At 34.6% G+C, this 19,095-nt stretch overlaps 4 protein-coding genes across 7 annotated transcripts; 1 reads left to right on the forward strand and 3 right to left on the reverse strand.

Annotated features, from left to right (window-relative positions):
• Nucleotide 1: 1 nt before the first annotated feature.
• On the reverse strand, nt 2-9,136 carry Sec71 (ADP ribosylation factor guanine nucleotide exchange factor Sec71). 2 transcript variants are annotated; one of them, XM_089840351.1, is made up of 28 exons: nt 8,837-9,136; nt 8,284-8,314; nt 7,923-8,220; nt 7,664-7,843; nt 7,492-7,593; nt 7,297-7,417; nt 6,962-7,229; nt 6,668-6,902; nt 6,254-6,599; nt 5,870-6,189; nt 5,769-5,803; nt 5,536-5,706; nt 5,373-5,457; nt 4,866-5,309; nt 4,641-4,799; nt 4,437-4,563; nt 3,904-4,366; nt 3,504-3,837; nt 3,314-3,444; nt 3,121-3,250; nt 2,869-2,898; nt 2,483-2,618; nt 2,269-2,407; nt 1,919-2,198; nt 1,656-1,842; nt 1,437-1,575; nt 1,249-1,366; nt 2-1,170 (listed from the first exon to the last, which is right to left on the reverse strand). In XM_089840351.1, exons 1-28 carry the CDS (start codon nt 8,958-8,960, stop codon nt 1,024-1,026), a joined length of 5,280 nt encoding a protein of 1,759 aa, XP_089696477.1. In that variant the 5' UTR covers nt 8,961-9,136; the 3' UTR covers nt 2-1,023. The 2 variants fall into 2 exon arrangements, with proteins under 2 accessions (XP_089696477.1, XP_089696478.1); XM_089840352.1 differs by lacking the exon at nt 2,869-2,898.
• Nucleotides 9,137-9,650: 514 nt separating this feature from the next.
• Nucleotides 9,651-12,816, reverse strand: LOC149717651 (protein phosphatase 1G). Of its 2 annotated transcripts, none has more exons than XM_089840358.1 (9): nt 12,460-12,816; nt 12,122-12,191; nt 11,862-12,059; nt 10,945-11,788; nt 10,749-10,860; nt 10,451-10,685; nt 10,241-10,373; nt 10,085-10,169; nt 9,651-10,015 (listed from the first exon to the last, which is right to left on the reverse strand). In XM_089840358.1, the coding sequence occupies exons 1-9, from the start codon at nt 12,601-12,603 to the stop codon at nt 9,782-9,784; spliced, it is 2,055 nt and encodes a 684-aa protein (XP_089696484.1). In that variant the 5' UTR covers nt 12,604-12,816; the 3' UTR covers nt 9,651-9,781. The 2 variants fall into 2 exon arrangements, with proteins under 2 accessions (XP_089696484.1, XP_089696483.1); XM_089840357.1 differs by having other exon boundaries at nt 10,945-11,791; nt 12,460-12,815.
• Nucleotides 12,817-13,464: 648 nt separating this feature from the next.
• Usp14 (ubiquitin specific protease 14) lies at nt 13,465-17,412 on the reverse strand. The gene is made up of 13 exons (XM_089840409.1): nt 17,189-17,412; nt 17,072-17,117; nt 16,825-16,967; nt 16,713-16,745; nt 16,527-16,631; nt 16,158-16,451; nt 15,906-16,093; nt 14,843-14,957; nt 14,701-14,766; nt 14,300-14,612; nt 14,133-14,240; nt 13,965-14,039; nt 13,465-13,857 (listed from the first exon to the last, which is right to left on the reverse strand). Exons 2-13 carry the CDS (start codon nt 17,085-17,087, stop codon nt 13,763-13,765), a joined length of 1,551 nt encoding a protein of 516 aa, XP_089696535.1. The 5' UTR covers nt 17,088-17,117; nt 17,189-17,412; the 3' UTR covers nt 13,465-13,762.
• A 227-nt stretch (nt 17,413-17,639) lies between these two features.
• Nucleotides 17,640-18,464, forward strand: ND-15 (NADH dehydrogenase (ubiquinone) 15 kDa subunit). Of its 2 annotated transcripts, none has more exons than XM_089840440.1 (3): nt 17,640-17,788; nt 17,984-18,176; nt 18,250-18,464. In XM_089840440.1, the coding sequence occupies exons 2-3, from the start codon at nt 17,988-17,990 to the stop codon at nt 18,379-18,381; spliced, it is 321 nt and encodes a 106-aa protein (XP_089696566.1). In that variant the 5' UTR covers nt 17,640-17,788; nt 17,984-17,987; the 3' UTR covers nt 18,382-18,464. The 2 variants fall into 2 exon arrangements, with proteins under 2 accessions (XP_089696566.1, XP_089696574.1); XM_089840448.1 differs by having other exon boundaries at nt 17,746-17,887.
• Nucleotides 18,465-19,095: the final 631 nt, after the last annotated feature.

Genomic DNA, 19,095 nt, shown 5'->3' on the forward strand with positions numbered 1-19,095 from the left:
ATATTTCTTACTTGGTTTTTAATTTTTATTAGATGGTTTTTTTTTTTTTTTTGACTTTTGGTTTTGTCTTTTACACATCCCCGCTAAACAACGACACAAAAAATTTTTACCATAGCCTAGTCCTTTCGTAATATATAATTCCAACATCATCATTAAATACTTAACAAGATTTGTTTCTTTTAGTTTTAACTTAATTGCTCTAAAACAGTTTTTTTACTTTTCAACTCTAGTCGTGCATAGATATTGCCGTTAACTATAGCACCAATTTTCTCTCTATATTTCTCTCTAAAATCCAAGTTAAATGGAATGTGTGAGAAGTTTTCGTTTTAAACCACGCCGCGTTATAATTAATAATATATTGTGTTAGGATGGCACGATGATCGATCCATTCACTCGGATTTAATTTTAGTATAGTATTTTCTCCTTCCCTCTTTTAAGATAATTTTTAAACGTTTGTTTTTTTTGTATAATACAATAATATATATTACATTTCTGTACATTAGACGGACTTTTTTTTTTTTTTTTTTCGCTGATCGTAACTTAAACTTAAACTTAAGCATTTTGTTAAATTAAATTTAAATTCCCCAGTGTAAATTTCTACGATGACTAGGGATGGATAAATATTTTTTAATTTTTCAAAAGAATGAAATGAAGAAAAATTGACTCGAGTAACGTTACGCTAACGAGTGATTTCATTTACCCATCTCCTTTTTACTTTCTTTTTCTGGAAGTTTTCTTCTCTAATTAATTAGCCTTATTCCTGATCAGCGCCATCTACCCATAGCGGTGACTTTGAGAACTACTGTAATCGGCAAGCCAATCAGATGTCGCTAAAATCTGGTGACGTCATTTTTGGTAAGACCCCCGAGAGTGCCAGTCAGAGTGACGTCACCAGATTTTAGCGACTTCTGATTGGCTTACCGCTTACAGTAGTTCTCAAAGTCGCCGCTATGGGTAGGTGGCGCTGATCAGGAATAAGGCTAATTACCTTTACTAAAAACAAATTTTAATAATTTTCGAACCCTATTTGTTTGATTGAGTTTGCGTAATATTAAAGGCAGGTCCGACTCTTTGGAAAAATCTTCGAAGTACCACACGCAACTCTGGTTTTAAATCGAGGCAAATCATTTCACATAGGAATGGATAATACACGCATGCGTGGGCTCGAAACTGTTTAAAATTAAATTTAAAAAACAAACACCCATTATGGTTGTAGCGGTTCAGCTACAATGTTAGATGAAAACTTACCCTGTCATCGTCAAGTTTATGAATACGTGTCAAAAATAGTAGTAGTAAGTTAGACCAGGATTCTCTATGATTCTCAGCTGTCAAACTCAGATAATATTCCAAGGCATCGCGGCAAACACTTCGCATTAGTTGAATTAGAAATTAAAATTAAATGGGCGAATTTAGATTAAAAAAAAAATTAATAATACTTGATAAGTTTCTTCTGAACGGCACCCCATGAATCTTGCCTCGAATCGTCAGAATACATTCGATAAAGTATTCGAAGGCTACAAGCTAAGCTCTGAGCTTCTTGGGTTAATAAATTAGGCTTGACATTACCGTGAAATCCTAGTTAATTAATCAAATATTAAAAAATAGACGGTTCCCAATATCAATATAAAAATATCATCAAAGAAACACTCCATTACCCGCTTTCCATAACATATTTCGTTGTTCATGGCTGGAATTGAAGGCTGTAGAAAATCTATGCGATCTTAAAAGGCATTCTACTAATTGCAATAATTGATCGGAACTAAGATAAGGGTACATTCCCTGTTCCTCTTGCTGCTGACCATCGTGGATTTTTAAATTATCCGAACTTTGGTGTATATCAGCCTTAATAGAACAATTTAAGTCAAGGCGGGAGAATCCCAGTAAAACTTACAACCCGACTGCGCAATCATTCAATTACCTGGGCCGACGCTAAATTCTCCGCGTCTTCTTTCTTGCTAGTTGCGGGGAAGAATACAATGTTATCTATAGTTTGAATCAACTCCAGTTGAACTATACACTTGATTTTTAAAGAGGCGAAGAGTTTTTCATCCTGGGATTCTGACGTTTGATTTTCATCTCCTTCTTTTGTTTGCGTGAAACTTTCAAAAATTTTAACTTCCTCATCTTTTGGGGGTGGTGGTGGCGGTTTAATAATATTCTTTTTATTTTCCTTGGTCGACGGTTTCCAATCTAAAAGCCTGCAAATTTAAGAAGGTAGAATGTTACGTTCTAAAACACTCGCTAAATCCTATAATAATTTGTATTTACAATTCTGGAACAGTGCTTTCAAAAATACTCAGCATACAATTGCACGTTTTCGTCCATGTTTCATTGTTAAATTTAACACCGTTGGATATTACAAAGTTCTCGAGACAATTTGTTCCCGATCGGGCTAATTGCTCATTGTCTTAACATCGAAAAAAAAATGCGGTTTAAATTTAAAAAAAGTCCGATTTTAGATGTATTTATCGCATTTTTATACCTTGTTGAACACACCACTGTAACTGCACGTACAGTTCGTCAAGTAAAAGATTGCCCAATACATCATAATATTGCGTAAAAACATCCACAATGGCGTATAAAGTATGATTGCAAGTTGTAGTCATCCATTCAGCTTTCTACGCGACAAAAATAGCGAGAAAAGAAAAGAAAAGAAACCCTTACACTTTTTGTAAACGCGTTACAAATTCCAACAACACACTATATAGGTTTATGAAAGATGCGTGCACTCTACGTTGAACTAAAAAATTACGTGCGAGTAAACCATCCCTCAATGTTTTTCCAATACCAATCAACCCTATTGACGTTCTTAACAGTGACAAACAAGTACCCTATCCATTTTAAAACGGGCAAATATTATGCACTGACCTCGGTCAGTTGTTCCTGAAAATCAATTGCCTGTAAACCAAAATAAAAAAACAAATGTTTGGCAAAAATCATAAAAAATAAATTGAACGTGAACGTGTGATCTTTACGAGTTTACTTTCGTTTCATGAAACAAAACTGTATTCAAAAGCTATTTTAGTATTTTTCATTTCCCATATTAAATACTGGTAGTATCTAAAAACGGCTGTAACTACTAAACAATAAGGGCTGAAAGCGAAATGAAAAACATCTAACCTCAGTCTGTTGTTCGGGTAATTTCATATTATCAAATATTCTGAATATGATTTGAAAAAGATCAGTCCACCAATTTTGTTGAAACTGGTTTCCGTATGTTTTGATGACTTCAAACATTACGGTTAAAGCTCTGGAACATTTTACACTCGTTATAACAAGTCCAGTCAAAAATGTTTGTTTTTGAGTTGTCTACCTCGTTCTAACATCAAGCTTACACCGACTAACGATACAAGATAACTCGAAAAGAATAGGGAACCAACCGCGAACCCAAACACGATCATCCTCAGAAACACTCTGATCTTCTATGTTATGTTCTCGAAACAACTGAAAGAATGTTTTTCGAACTCTGATTTCAGAGCTATTGAATAGGAAATTGCTCTTACCTTTGGTTGCTCTGCCACGTATTTAGCGCATTGCCTAATCAGGCGAATGGCTTCCATACTAGTGTCGGGAAAAGCCGCGTTACAAGCAAATTCGGACAAACACTTGACGGCATCTTGGAAAGAATCAATCAAAGAATGGAAATGTTTCTCGTAGATTTGGGTAATTATTCTTCCAGTTGTTTGAAAGGCTAATTCAACGATGCTTTCATCTTGATCAGAGGCTGCCAAATGGAAGACGCTGAAAATATTCTTCCAACCAGATTTAATATTGGCCGATTGAGAATTGACCATCTGGGCCACGCAACGAACAACCATATCTCGAATGGTTGGAGACCTGATTTAAGATTATTTAGATAAGACTTCATTTCTCTTCTTAAACTCAACAGACCTAAAAACTCGCCTATTTCTTTTAACAATATGTTCGAAAGGACGCAAAAAATCTTTCTGAAATCTAAAATTGGCAAATTCTCCTTTTTCAATAAACTTCATGGATAACTGCCTCAAAGAATCAACGGCGAAAAAGGCCACATCTTCGCTAGGACTGCAACCAACTTTATTAAAATGGTCACCCAACACTTGCCAGATACGAGACCACTGAAGCCTAATACGCCCCATATTGTAGTAGGATATCTCTACAATTTTTTGAAGACTAAACATTCTCGGATGGGTAGAATTGGCCAATTCTTCCAGAGAAACTTGACATAAAGCGTGAACAAAATCAACAATGGCGTCTCCATCAAGACGAGTAGAACCCGTAAATATTCTATCAACAGCTACAACAACACTTTGGGAGCTTGTTTCTCCCATGGATTCTTGTAAACTGGCAATTTTTTTCTGATCTATAGGGAGTCCGACCCGAGTCACTGAAACCAAGAGTCTCCGAGAATTAGTTAACTAACTTTAAAATCGAGATTTAAACATTTAAAGCCTCACATTCCGCGGGATCTATAAGAAGACCCCCTCCTTCATTATGATTAACTTGACCGGAGCTTAAGTATCTTGGTTTAACTCCAGTCCCTATTAGTTGAGCTAATTCCAATTGCGAAATGCATCTCAATATCTTAAATGGAATACAAAGTTGGTGATGAAGAAGTTGAAGAACTTGGCCTAAACACGCGAATTAAAAACGAAACCAACTTCTAGCCACGATCTGCCTAAGTAATTTCCATCCGTATGCGCTACAGTTATCAATGTCTTAATGGTGTCAATATTTTTGGCTTTCATCTCCGTGATTGGAGAATTAGCCGTAAGCAAAGTGAATCTGGCTAGAGCTTGAACGTAAGCGTCTCTCTCCAACTAGAGAAGGCGATACTCGGTTAAAACCTCGAAACCTCTTTGTAATAAATAAACTCTGTTATGTACAGTCATATGGAAGATGCAGGCAATACGAATGGCGCATCTAATTCCATCCAAACATAAAGTTGCCACTTCCGGATCATCACAATCCTGGAGACCAACGCTAAAGGCGGCTAAGAAAGGAGTCCAAGCCATTTTGAACATAGGACGAACGTGTTGCAAGTGTTTTGCCGAAGTAAAAGGCGCCTTTACGTGGCTGACTCCCTCCATCAATACTTTGGCTGTAGAAGCCATTTGTTCCATTTCAAGGTTATAGAGAAGCTTTCGTTGTTTTTCACTGGACACGTTAGGTTTTCCAGACATTTTGCTGCTGGTGGTCATCTTCATTTTTATCTCATTACCAGCAATTTCGTCATATACGCTAGAAAGGTATTCTTCCGGCAAGTCTTTGCTATCATTAATTCCACGATTCATGCGAATATACTGCTCCTTTGTCATTTTACTTTTAACCTAGGATATTAATAAACATTACGGCGCTATTCAATACGCCACTCTCACTATAAAAATAATTACTTGGGCACTATGAAGGTCTGTGGTTAACATAATGATTGAATAAGCTAATACGTAAGCCGTGTCGGCACTTGCAAAGATACTATTGCTAAATATTGAAAAGAATTTGAAAAACATGATTCAAAAGAAAGATCCAAGGATTTTTTGAATTTAAGTTCTTCTATACTTTGGATTAGTTTCGCAATATCTAGCAGCGAACTTCTCCATCAATCTATCAATTTTCTGAGCTTCTCCCGGAAGTCTAAAACCCTCTAAAAACATTCTAAGAGCCGAGACAAAGTCTTTTGCGGCAAAATTCATTTGATCTACATAAGCGTACATAACTTCCTTATTCAACCTGGAAAAAAATTTTGTACAATTTTTTTGGATTCTCAATTAAATCACGAATGACGTTTGTACTTTTCATTTTCGCCTAAAAAGTCTCCAATTTGATTCTAAATTAAATTGATAAGAGATTACTCAAACACTTTAGTTTTTAATTTTTAATCATTAAACATTACTTTGTCCAGTCTTTCATCCTGATGAAAAAATTCAGCAATATCCCAAGGAGTGTTTCCCAGAAGCTTTGATTGTTGAAGGAATGCCAATCCTCTTCTGGGTTTGCGGTTGAACAATTCAATTCCATGTTCCATAATATCTTTCTGTTGCTTCAAAACTTCAAACTGTTCCGGATTATCAAAAGCCCCGGCTAAATGGCTACTACTTCCAGCCGAGTTTAATGAATTTGAACTGCCATAACTTCCAACAGCTGATGTTGAAGAAGAAGCGGCTGACTTTGTAGATTCACCATCTTCAGCCAGTTCACGATGATGTTCTGATCCTAAGAATTGACCTTATCTATCATCCTCCGGTAAAGAAGAAACTTCTCGTTGTTTAGAACATACCAAGATTGGCTTGTTGGTTTGGGTTTACGTATAGATCTTTGCTCCATTCGACCATACATTTTAAAATGGAAACGAGGCATTCTAAGCCCTTGATCCTCATTGACTTTTGGTTGGCCGTGGCACCCAAATCCATAACTTGTCTTCCCTGAGCTATTTTGGATAAATCATTGACTAGCCTCTCAAATATATTAGCGGCAGCTAAGTCACAGTCGTAATTGACATAGATATCAACGACACTCTGAGCATCCGCGCAGATTCGAGTGAGAGCTTGAATCACCATCCATTTATGTTCAAAACTACTGCTTGTTGTTTCCAAAATGGACAAAAATATTTCTTTGAAAAATACCTTGAAATTTTTTTTAACATCTAGTTAAAATTTTTCTTAGAAGACAACGACATAAGGACTGAAATTACTTCAATTTGCATTTTAAGGTGTGTTTTAAAATTTTGCAGCAGTGCCAAGAAAATATGTAGTGAAAGCTCAAAAACCTCTGGCACGGAAGAAACTCCATTTTTAGAGAGGGCCACGCACAAATATTGCTTAATGGCATTGATAAACATTTCATTAGAATGAAAAACTGGTCCCGCGTTTTGCAGGATGGAAAGTAGAAGTTGAAGAGAGAGAATTTTCGAACGTAATTCGTGAGATCTAAAACAAAATTCGGCTTAAATTGATGAATCTTCTAGTTTTCCAAAGAATATATATACTTTGGGTCAGGATGACCCTCTGGAAGGGGCTTCATGCTCAGTTTACACAAGGAACGAAAAACGAGAAAGGCATCCTTCTGCAATATGTGGGAGAATCTCGCGTGAATTGGTTCTCCATCTTTCTCTAGGCTTTCTTGAGAAGGAATTCTCGTCAAAGATGAAGAAGAGAACTCGTCATGAGAAGCTTCCCCACTACCGCTAACCCTCCCTTTTCCTGTACTTGGACTGGGTGAATGAGGTTGGTCTAAGGAACTCCGTTCGGATTGATCTTATTGAATTAAAAATCAAAAATGTAGGCGCCTGCCTCATACGCGAGTCACAGAATGGTCTATTACCGGTAACAACTCTGTCTATAATATCCTGTAAAACCGCGGCTACAACAATATCTTCGGAAGATTGAGGGAGCCTTTCACTTTCAACATTATCACAGCGCGTGTCTAAACTTTCAGAGTCAGACTAAAAGACAAAGACAAGTAAATACTATATGTCAAATTTGGGACCTAAAACTTCATTTTCAAAAGCTTTAATACCGATGCTTGGGTAACAGAATCGGGAATTGAAGTTCGACTATTAGAAGATTCTCTAACAGGACCATTAACTTCAATATGTGGTGGTGGTGGTGGTTCACAATCCTAGAATCATTCTATGATTACTTTGAACTTAACAGATTAACTTAACATTCGTTTTGTCGTCATAACATACAGCCTGAGCTTCCATTCTACTAAAGATAACATTTAACATCTGAGTTAAACTGGCATTAGCAGTTGTTTGATTGATCAGATTTCTACTGGCTAAATATATGTTATAGCAGGTTCGGACGGCCTGTAAAATGCTTCCCTCATGAACCTCGCAAACCTGAGAAGTTACTACCGTAAGCAGAGCCTTAAGAAGATTAAACACAAATATTAAGACTTCCAATCAATTTTCTTTTTTTTTGAAACCAGTTAACTGGATTTCTGACTTTGATTATTTGGAGTTGAACTCCTTCGTCAGTTGTGGGGCCGTGAAAACATCCACATATAGTTTCCACAATGTGGTCAATCAGCTGACGACTAGTGTTAGTTGGATCAGGAATGTTACCAGTTAAGTGTCCATATGCAATAAGTTTTTGAGTGCAATCGAGTGCTGTGGTAACAATTCTAGGGGATCTAGATTGGCAAGCCAATTCAAAAGGAAGAAAATATCTTTCCGCCTCCAAATTTCCAGCTTTAGCTTTGGGTAAAGGTAGAGCGGCTGAAGCTCCATCTTCATCTTCCGTTCTAATGAAGGAAATGAGTTTACAGGGGTAAGATCTTTCCATTGAATTCTATAAGTTAACTTACGCATTGTTTTTGCTAGCCTTCCGAATTTCTTCTATATATTTTGAGAATTTAAACAATTAATGAAACTAATTATGAAATCCATCATAAGTTCATAACCAATCATGATATCAATTACAAATTTGCTCCCACACACAAACGCGCGCATAAATTAGAAGTCAGCCTTTTTGCTAATCTTACACACCATCATGGCAGTTTTGATTTTATGACCGAGCCAAATTTTACATAATCTTAGGTCATCGTAAATCCAATCATGCATAATGGAGAAGTCATAAATTGATAACAACACAGATAAATACTACGCTAAACGCTTATTAACAATGACTGTTAAAGACTACGCAAGCCTTCTCAAATTAAAAAAGAACATTATACATTTTTTTCGATATATTTAGCAAATCATGAGTTTTTTTTACACTGCAGACAGTGCAGAGCTGCCCCTGCCCCCCTGGAGATTTATGACAAGGCTTAGCAATGGGCTTGGCTTAGTTACGATTTTCTTACGCATATAATAGTTTTATTAATTACAATAGAAAAAATACGTAAATAATAATCGTACCTAACGCAACTTCGCACGATCTTCTGAGCTGGGAATGATGTGATCGTTTTATATCGCGGTCATTGAGGATTTTCTCAAGAGCACGAGTGATAAACATTTCGCCGGTGTTTGCACTCTCTCGCATTATTAAAACTCTATTTAAACATTCATAATCGGAATAACCTCCGTCCCACTAAATCCCTGACACGACTTTATGATAAAAACTTTCAAAAACAACAAATAAATTAGATAAAATACGAAGACAGATCCAGCGTGTCAATTTCTATTTCAGCCATATTGAAAGATTTTTTCCCTTCCCCTACGCCTTGTTGGTTACCGGTGACGTTGAAATCACGTGGCCCGCTGCTGCCGGTCCGGTCACCGCCCACTCGATCACGCTTTGGATGTAGAGAATATTGCCGTAAAATCAACTGGGTTTTAGACCAAACAAAGCATTGGAAACCGTTACGTCGATGGTTCATAAGACCAATGTAAAATGTAAACATTCAAAAATTTTCGAAAATTCGAATCAATTAGCCTTATTCCTGATCAGCGCCACCTACCCATAGCGGCGACTTTGAGAACTACTGTAATCGGCAAGCCAATCAGAAGTCGCTAAAATCTGGTGACGTCACTGACGGGCACTCTCGGGGTCTTACCAAAAATGACGTCACCAGATTTTAGCGACATCTGGTTGGCTTGCCGCTTATGGTAGTTCTCAAAGTCGCCGCTATGGGTAGGTGGCGCTGATAAGGAATAAGGCTAATTATTTTTCAGGAAATCACTGAAAATTATTATAAATTGAAATTTACATTTCAAAATTAAAACAAAGGAATAAATTTTATAATAAAACCTTTAATGAAAACACGTTAACACACAATCATAAGAGTTGCACAAAAACATTTTAAACGGAAGACAAGGCCAAATTCTTCCATAAAACTTTTATTTCCTCTTTTTTTTCTTCAGTTAATCTTGTTCTTCCTCCGTGGATTTTGAGGTGGTAGATCCTACATCGAGTTTGACTTTTTTGTTTTCATTTTCCGCCTCTGTTTTCTCCGCTTCATCTTGAGCGGGGCGTTTCTTAGATGTCGATGTCTCTTCCCCAGATTTGATTTTATTAAACTTCACAATGATGGCAGTCATATTATCGCAACCTGTGCCATCTCCATCCGTATCTGGGGCTAAACAGTGGTCGAAAAGCTGCAAAAACATTAAAAAAATTAAGACAAGAAGCTTTGATATAAATTAAGATCAAAAACTAAAATTTACTTCTTCACAAATTTGCGAAAGTTTTTCATCTTTATCCAATCTTTCTTTGACAAAATCAATGACTTCTTGACTTGACATAAAATTCCTAAATCGGTTGTGAAATATTTAATTAAACAAGTCTCCTTAATCATTATAAGATTTAACTAACTAAATTACCATATTCCATCGCAAGCTAATACCATGAAATCATCCTTTTCAATATCAATTGTTATTTGTTGAATATCAGGCAGAGCGGTAATCATTTGATCCCTTAATGGTAATTTAGAGTTTGATTTGTATACGTGATCCCCTGAAGACAAAATACAAAACAATAAATTTAATTATTTTTGAAGTCAATAAATTAGTAAATTACACTTTCTAATTTACCAATAGCTCTTGAGAGATTGAGTCCTCCGTTAACTCTTCCGTCATAAGTAACTTTCCCACCAGCATTAACAATTCTCTGTCTTTCAATATCATCTTCGGGTTTATGGTCAAAAGACATATCTACAGCCTTACCATCCCTACAAAGGACACATCTGGAATCACCAGCATTTGCCACGTACAATTCGTTTTTATGCAACAAAGCAACTACCGCTGTGCAACCACTATCTTGGCCAGGCTAGAAAGATTTTGATGAGAATCAGTTTTATTTTAGTTACCATCCCTCTAAGACTGTTTTTACTTTTTCATGATCTCCCAAAGACATTTCAATGCCTTCACCATCATCCTCATCTTCAATGTCTTCTTCATCATCAGAGGTTTCATCTTCCTCTATCTTCTCATTACTAGAGTCACTAATAAAGAAAGAAAGAACGAACAAAGGCGTGAATTTAGTTTTTATTCAGTAAATTAGTTTTTTTCTTTCTTTCTCGGATAACCTTTCAGCTCCTTCAAAGTCTTCGTCTTCACTTTCATCTCCTGATGAGGATTCAGTATCATTTGAAGAGACCCAGGGATTGCTAATCCCTTTTTTCTTTCCAGAACCACTAGCGGATGAAGAGGAGACGGTACTTGAACAACCAGGTTCGTCAATATCTTCAGACTTCTTTGAACTCTCACCATTAAGGGTGGTTGAACTCACCCCATCTTCCCCCGTTTCCGTGTCAGTATTGGAATTTAAGACTGATGACACAACGTGTTTTTTAGCTGATTTCGCGAAATCACTGCTGTCCACGGAATTGCAGTTATCATCGGGAAGAGTATCTTTCTCCTTCAAACTCAAATTTGAGCCAATTATAACATCGGAAGTGCTTTTATCCGAACTAGAAACACCATTAACGTTATTTCCTGTTGGAACTTCTTTTTCTTTTAGAGAATTTTTAGCTTCATTATGGACTTCAGAGCTCACAACAACAACACTGTCGTTTTTCGAGTCATTTTCATCATTCTCGTTTTTGGATACACTATCTACTTGTTCAGTTTGATTATTAGAATTGTTGGAATCTCCGTGGGGGACAGATGAGTTTCCAGGTTCGGAGGATTTCTTGGCATGAAGCATGGGTGATTTGGGCTTTTGATCGTGATAACGAATAAGATGAGGGGCTAGTCGCTTCGCGACATTAGGTCTACTTGAACCACTACCACTACTGCTACTACAACCGGCACTGTCCACTTCAGGTGGGGGTTCAGTTTCAATTTCAGAATCAGCACCACCACCCCCGTAACGCGCTAAGACTTGATCCAATGGCATATGAGCTTCTTCATTTAACATTCTGGTATCATCTTCTATCAAAAGTTACGCTTAAAACCATTAATTCGTATTATTAAAATTAAAAAGTTACCGCTAAAACCTCACCAGATTCATCAGCGGAAGAACCAGACTGAATATCAGCAAATCTTTTAAGATCAGCTATAACTTCAGGCTTGGTTAAGGTACTATCAAACTGCAGGAATGTTTCTTCTAAAGCCTTATTTATGTTGCCTTCTTTGTAATCCGTCACGGAACGTAGATAGTCTGGGAGATTTAACGAACAATACTTTGCAACTTCTGGCCCTAAAAATACAACCTATATTGAAAACACCTTTAACAGACACTAAGATAACTAAGGAATATACCTCCGTGTCCATCATAGACAGCAAATAATGAGGTGTCAGTATCAAAATTAATGATAGCGTTATGGGCATCCTGTTCAAATACCATTAACTTAGTTAAGATAGACAATACCCGTACAACAATTCAAACTTAACCCAACATTAATACTTTATATTAGGTATATAATTTCATCAAAATTTAAAGGAATGTTCATAGAATAATTAAGAAAACTAGAGACAACGTGTCAAAAATGTATTTAACTATATTTTTTAAGCACTCGAATGGAGTGTGGACCCCTTGAGGGCTTACTGCTTAGGCGTATAACGTTTATGCCTTGGCTTAAAACGGAATTTTACGTTACCTCTTGGGATACGCGCCATCCTTGCATGGAAGAACAGCCATAGCCGAGGGTCCACTTTTCGCCGTTGTCTCCTTGCACGATGCGATCTGACTTTTCGTCGCTAGAAACTTTGTCCACAATAGGACTAGAAAGATACGCTCCCATCTTTTCGTTTTTTATTTAAACCAACTAATTATAGACGTGATTAATTATCGATGGCACAATAGAATTCTTTCTGTACATTTTCCCTCGAAAATAATATGCCACTTTGATGATCTAGTTTCCTCAATTGCATATTTAGCATACCGCGGCTTTTTTACCGCCTTTTACTACACGCCGAAGCGGCCCTAACCTAACTTCCTCTGGCTGGCGAACGATTCACCAAAATTTCCCTCCAAATCTTACGACGCCGGTCACTGAACCGGGAAATCAACCAATCATGGCGCATCCATAGTTGTTCTTTCGGTATGTTTCCTACTCATTCTAGTATCATTTTGAAAATTTCCCCGGCCTCTTTGAAAAAGAGGGCTGTAAATAGGGGAAAAATTTTCCCACATTCGAAATTTTAACCATGGACCTTATAAACACTCCAGACAAAGGGGAAGGGGTCCAGGGGATTGAAATATTCTAGACTCGGCGGCTCTTATAGAGTAGTGTCGGTAGAGAGGGGAGTAGACGGTGTATCCCTCCCTCTAGGCGCGCTTTTGTAAGAGTGGATACTGTACGCGCCTGGTAGGGGGGATGACACTTAGCTAAGAGATAGAAGGGTTACAGGGTATGACGTTTGCATACGTAAAACTGACATTACTGCGACACTGTTTAAAGAAATTAGAGTTAAGTGTGCAGGGAAGGGGGTTGAATATTGTTAACTAGGTTGTTTATTTCCACCTTTCCCTACCTTGCGTAACTTTATCTTTATGGGCCTTGGTCAAAAAAAAAAAAAGAGGCCGGACCGTTTCCCGTCCTCTTTAAAATAATACAATGTCAATGACTTAACCAAAGAGGATAAATGATGGAAGTGGAAAGTGGAGACGAAACAAAATCAAGTTTTTATTTGATTCATGTCTCTAAAAGATTACAAACAAGCAAGGCTTAAGAAAAATAAAATAAATTTGACTGAATACAGAAATGAATACAGCCTTAATTTAAATAGAAAAAAAAATGAAATGAAAACCTTGGGTTATTTAATTTTCTTCTTATTTTTGAGCCGAGTTGTGATTAATTTATTATTATTATTATTTTTTTTTTGCCGATTTCCAATTTAATTAATTAATTAATAATAATTAACAAAGCCAGACTAGAAATCATTTATAAGAGAAAATAGTTACGTAGAGGAAACATCCATTTTTTCTTCACTGGATTCATTTATTTCTAATTGCTTTGGTCCGTACAATAAGACATAGGCACAATGCCAATCACCTAATAATTAAAATAATTAAAATAATTAAAATAATTAAAAATAAAAATAAATCAAGTTTACTCTTTTTAAATCTAAGGTAAAAAAAAAAATAAATAATTAAATATACCTCCACCAGACAACCTTAAAATATCTTCCGAAGTTATTATTGACACTTTATCATCATCACATTTGTACCATTGATCTGTTGATGAAATAAATATTACCGTTAATGAATTTATATTAATTAATTAATTAATTAATTAATATAAATTAATTATTATTATTTATTAATTACCATTTTCCTTATGAACCCAAGCTACATAATGACCACTGGAACTAGATCTTCCTTTATGAGTTAAAACAGCTTTCAGTTGATAATATCCACTGTTATTCGAACCAGGATCTAAGATAATTAGTTAAATTAAAACAAATTAATTAATTAAATAATATTAATTAATTTACCATCTTCAAAGGAAAAGGGTAAAGTTTTGGTCGGAATTTTGGGTTTTTCATCATCATTATCGTCATCTTTCTTCTTAGATTTTGCTTCCAACTTCAACTGTTGTTCAGCAACTTTCCTATCTTCTTCTTCCTTAAAACGAGACCTCATGGGGTTCAAATTCTTCTGGAGTTCTTCGGAGCATAACTCAAACATATCTAACTCTAAAGGAAACTTAATATCCTTCAAGATTTTAGCATTCACCGCTTCTTTCTCTTTGTAAAAAAATCTAACAAATTGCACTGTCAAATAAGCCGGCAAACGAGAGACTTTACACTGAAAATTAATTAAAATAGTTTTGTTAAAAAATCAAAAATTAGACTTAATTAATTAATTTCAATTATAATTAATTAATACTAATTACAGTTTTCAAGTACTGAGCATCTTGATTAAGAGTAGGAGAATGTTTAGTGATAGTTTCCTGCATTCTCTATAACAATTAATTAAGTTTTAAATGTCATTAACTTAATTAAAGTTACGATTCCTGAAAGAAATCTAAATCTTACAGATTTTAAGCCACTGTGTAAAAATTTCACATCCTGAGAAATGAAACAACTAAGTTGTAAAAAATTTTCCTTTGTATGTTTTTCCGGTTCTTCTTCACTCTCTATACATTTTAATCTGATTAAAGTAATTAAATTTAAGGATAATAATTAATTTCCCATAATTAAATTTAAGGATAATAATTAATTTCCCATAATTAAATTTAAGGACAATAATTAATTTCCCATAGTTAAATTTAAGGATAATAATTAATTAATTTCCCATAGTTAAATTTAAGGATAATAATTAATTAATTTCCCATAATTAAATTTAAGGATAATAATTAATTAATTTCCCATAATTAAATTTAAGGATAATAATTAATTAATTTCCCATAATTAAATTTAAGGATAATAATTAATTAATTTCCCATAATTAAATTTAAGGATAATAATTAATTAATTTCCCATAATTAAATTTAAGGATAATAATTAATTAATTTCCCATAATTAAATTTAAGGATAATAATTAATTAATTTCCCATAATTAAATTTAAGGATAATAATTAATTAATTTCCCAAAATTAAATTTAAGGATAATAATTAATTAATTTCCCATAATTAAATTTAAGGATAATAATTAATTAATTTCCCAAAATTAAATTTAAGGATAATAATTAATTAATTTCCCATAATTAAATTTAAGGATAATAATTAAATTAAACCTCTATAATTAAATTAAACCTCTATAATTAAATTAAACCTCTATAATTAAATTAAACCTCTATAATTAAATTAAACCTCTATAATTAAATTAAACCTCTATAATTAAATTAAACCTCTATAATTAAATTAAACCTCTATAATTAAATTAAACCTCTATAATTAAATTAAACCTCTATAATTAAATTAAACCTCTATAATTAAATTAAACCTCTATAATTAAATTAAACCTCTATAATTAAATTAAACCTCTATAATTAAATTAAACTTCTATAATTAAATTAAACTTCTATAATTAAATTAAACTTCTATAATTAAATTAAACTTCTATAATTAAATTAAACTTCTAAAAAAAAAAGGATACGTGACATCAAATTGTCCTCCAAAATATTGATCTATCAAGCTACTATATTTAGAAGCCGTAGCTCCTTCAATGGCTGAACTAAGAGGAGTACCACTTCCACTTCCACTTCCGCTTGATTGAGTGTCATAAAGAGGGGTTAATTTTTGCTGCAACATTCTCATAAGTTCAGTCCAGCATTCATTAGCATCCTAAGAGAAGAACCACCACCACTTTAACTCAAATCCAATCAAAACTAATTGATTAGACTTTTACCTGCTGCATTAATCCACCGTGTTCAGATTTTTCAGCAAATCTAGGGATGGCCAGGTGAAGAACTTGTAAGAGAATTAAAGGGGGAATAGATGCACCCGTTTTATCCATATCGGAATAAAGATCCCTCAAAGCTAGAGTCATTAGTTGGGAAGGTATAACGCCACCTCCTAGAGATAAATTTCCTTGGTATTTTTCTAAGGCTTTCCTTAACTCCGGTACAACTCTGAGACATTGAACGGTAGCATTCATATAACAAGTATTTCCCAAATTTGTTAATCCAGCTGGTAACTCAAGCTTAAATTTAAGATTACTAAGAGTTATGGTATATTTTACAAGAAGTAATTGAATTCATGGTACTAATTTACTTACAGCAGTGGCAAGCTCACTCTCACTTAAATCTTCCATAAAAATTGGTCTTGAAACGGGTTCCTGAGGAATTTCCTCTTTGGAACCCATCATTAAAATACTTAAACCCTATTTTTACAAGTTTTTTCCAATTTAATTATTTCTTTTAATTTTATGTAATTAATAAATAAAAGCTATTAATTAACTCACATTTTTAAGTTTTATTGTACCCCATTCATCATCCTGACAACAATTAATAAACCCCAACTAATTAGAACACGCTATAAACTAAAACATAACTGTCAAAACTCAGGTAACTAACCTTTACAGTTGTTCCTTTGACCATTACTTTCTGACGATCAGGTTCAACACCAGTCAAGGCAAATAACTGAGCTTTAAAGACCATAGGTGGTTCGTTAACATCGACTTCAACGTCGTATAGTTCTTTGCCCCATTTAACTTTCACTAATTAATGATAAATTAATTATCGTTGATGACATTTACACAGGCGATTTCAGTTTAGGCCTAAGAAATAGTAGTACATTTAACTTTTTAAAAAATTAACGCACCCTTATAAGCCGTCATGTCTTTTCACTGGGAACAATTCTATAAAACCTCCTTTTTAATCGAAACGTCAATTTTTAATTATAATTAATATTATACACAGCGTGAGGCGGCAAATTTACCAACTAACTAGCACGTCAGACAAAAAGGTAGCTTCCTGCAAAGGCCCAAATTGACCCAATGTTTTAAAATCACCAGTCATGCAACTCGCGCGCAAAAATGAAAGGAAACCGGAAGGGGACCAACACTTTTCAATTTTTAACATTCAAATAATTTCTCATCAACAACTTGAAGTTATTAAATTGAATATTTACAGGCATTAAAAAAATTTATAGCGCTTCCCAATTTGTCAAAAATTTTAATGCAACTGTAATAAAAAAATCATCACTTAAATTATAAGTTTATCATGCATGATAAACTTATGCTTAAATAAATTAAATAATAAGTGTCGAGCCCCTCGGCAATCAGCTGCAGGGGTAATATTCCAGATGGCGGCATCTGCGTTTGAAACACGTCACGTGATTCAAGGTCAGAAGGATGGTTACACTACCCTTGCATACGTTTCTGTCCACTCTAGTTTTTAGTCAATGGAATTGCAACAAAATTGTATTGACAATCAGCAATTCCATGGATTAAATATTAAACTAGATGTTGCAGGATACAACACTTGCAGGCCTCAGACGGAAAAACATATTAGAAAGGGTTTCAAATTAATAATTTAGGTAAATATTAATTGACCCGTATCTAGCAACCGACTATAATCTCCTCCAACATATTTTAAAACGTTTGAGTGATATTTTCTTTTAAAACTTAACAGTTAGGTGTGTAGGTCTAAAAAATTAAGAGTATAGTTTAAGCCTTGGCTTATTGTTTGAGGATTTTGCCTAACTTCTTTAAAATTTAAATTAATTTTGTAGGGATATGGCCCTTTTTCGAACCCCGTTGTCCGATTTATTCGGCATAAGTTTACCAAACATGGCAAATAGACGTTGCCGAGACTTTCAGCTTAATTTCACTGAATGTTTGGAAATTTATGGTTATCCCCATGGAGGTCAAAAATGTAAAGATCAATTAGATGATTTTATGGAATGTGCATATGGGAGAAAACAGGTCAGTAATGACTATAGTTCTTTTTTACTAATTACTTTATCCATAAAGTGCCTATTATACTTTTGAATTTAAGATGGAAAGAGTTGGAGCTATGAAAAGAGAAAGACTTATGCAAGTGTTAAGAGGTGAAAGAAGCTGGAGAGATTATTTTGCTCCTATTCCTCCCTTGGATTCTTTTGATGAAGTGTACGGTCCTAACACATAAATTAATATGTTATTATCTGTGTAAAATTATCTAGGATGAATGTATTGGTTAATAAAAAATATTAAAATATAGTTGTAAAAAGACTTTTGTTGTTTCTTCATCCGTCACTAGGTGGTAGTACTTACCTATACTAAACCCCCGCGAAATTTGAAATATCGCTAAGCCTATCTGAATCAAGAACTAATTCACCTTATTCCCTTTCGCCGGAAGTTAGGCTTAGCTCGGGATTCATGGGGGCGAGTAATGTGAATAAATTGGTCTGTCGTCCGCTACAGTACATATTTTTGGCTTATGTAGCAGACGACAGACGAATTTCTTCCCGTTATTCACCCCCATGAATCCCGAGCTAAGCCTAACTTCCGGCGAAAGGGAATAAGGTGGATTCATCCTTACGATCAAAAATGCTTTTAACCTTAATATTAGCAGTTTTGAAATTTAAATCATACAATCATAACTGAAGTTTATGTATTGCTAATAATAGGAATTAATTATAATAAAATTAATATTAGCCACGACCACCTGCTTGACCCTAATTTACATTCTGAAAACTATTATAAGCTTCATCTATATTTTCTATTTTAAAACAATACTAAGCCTAATTAAAAATGCCATTAGAGGCAAAATCTTTTCGTGGTATGGTGGACCAATCCGCGGTAGATGTAAAGCTATGGGATATAAAAAAAAAAACCTAAACACTTCCCTGGTGTCTCGACA

This window comes from Phalangium opilio, unplaced genomic scaffold (assembly GCF_054372755.1).
Source record: "Phalangium opilio isolate 3A_F unplaced genomic scaffold, DU_Popi_V2 ptg000003l_1, whole genome shotgun sequence".
Taxonomy (NCBI): Eukaryota; Metazoa; Arthropoda; class Arachnida; order Opiliones; family Phalangiidae; genus Phalangium; species Phalangium opilio.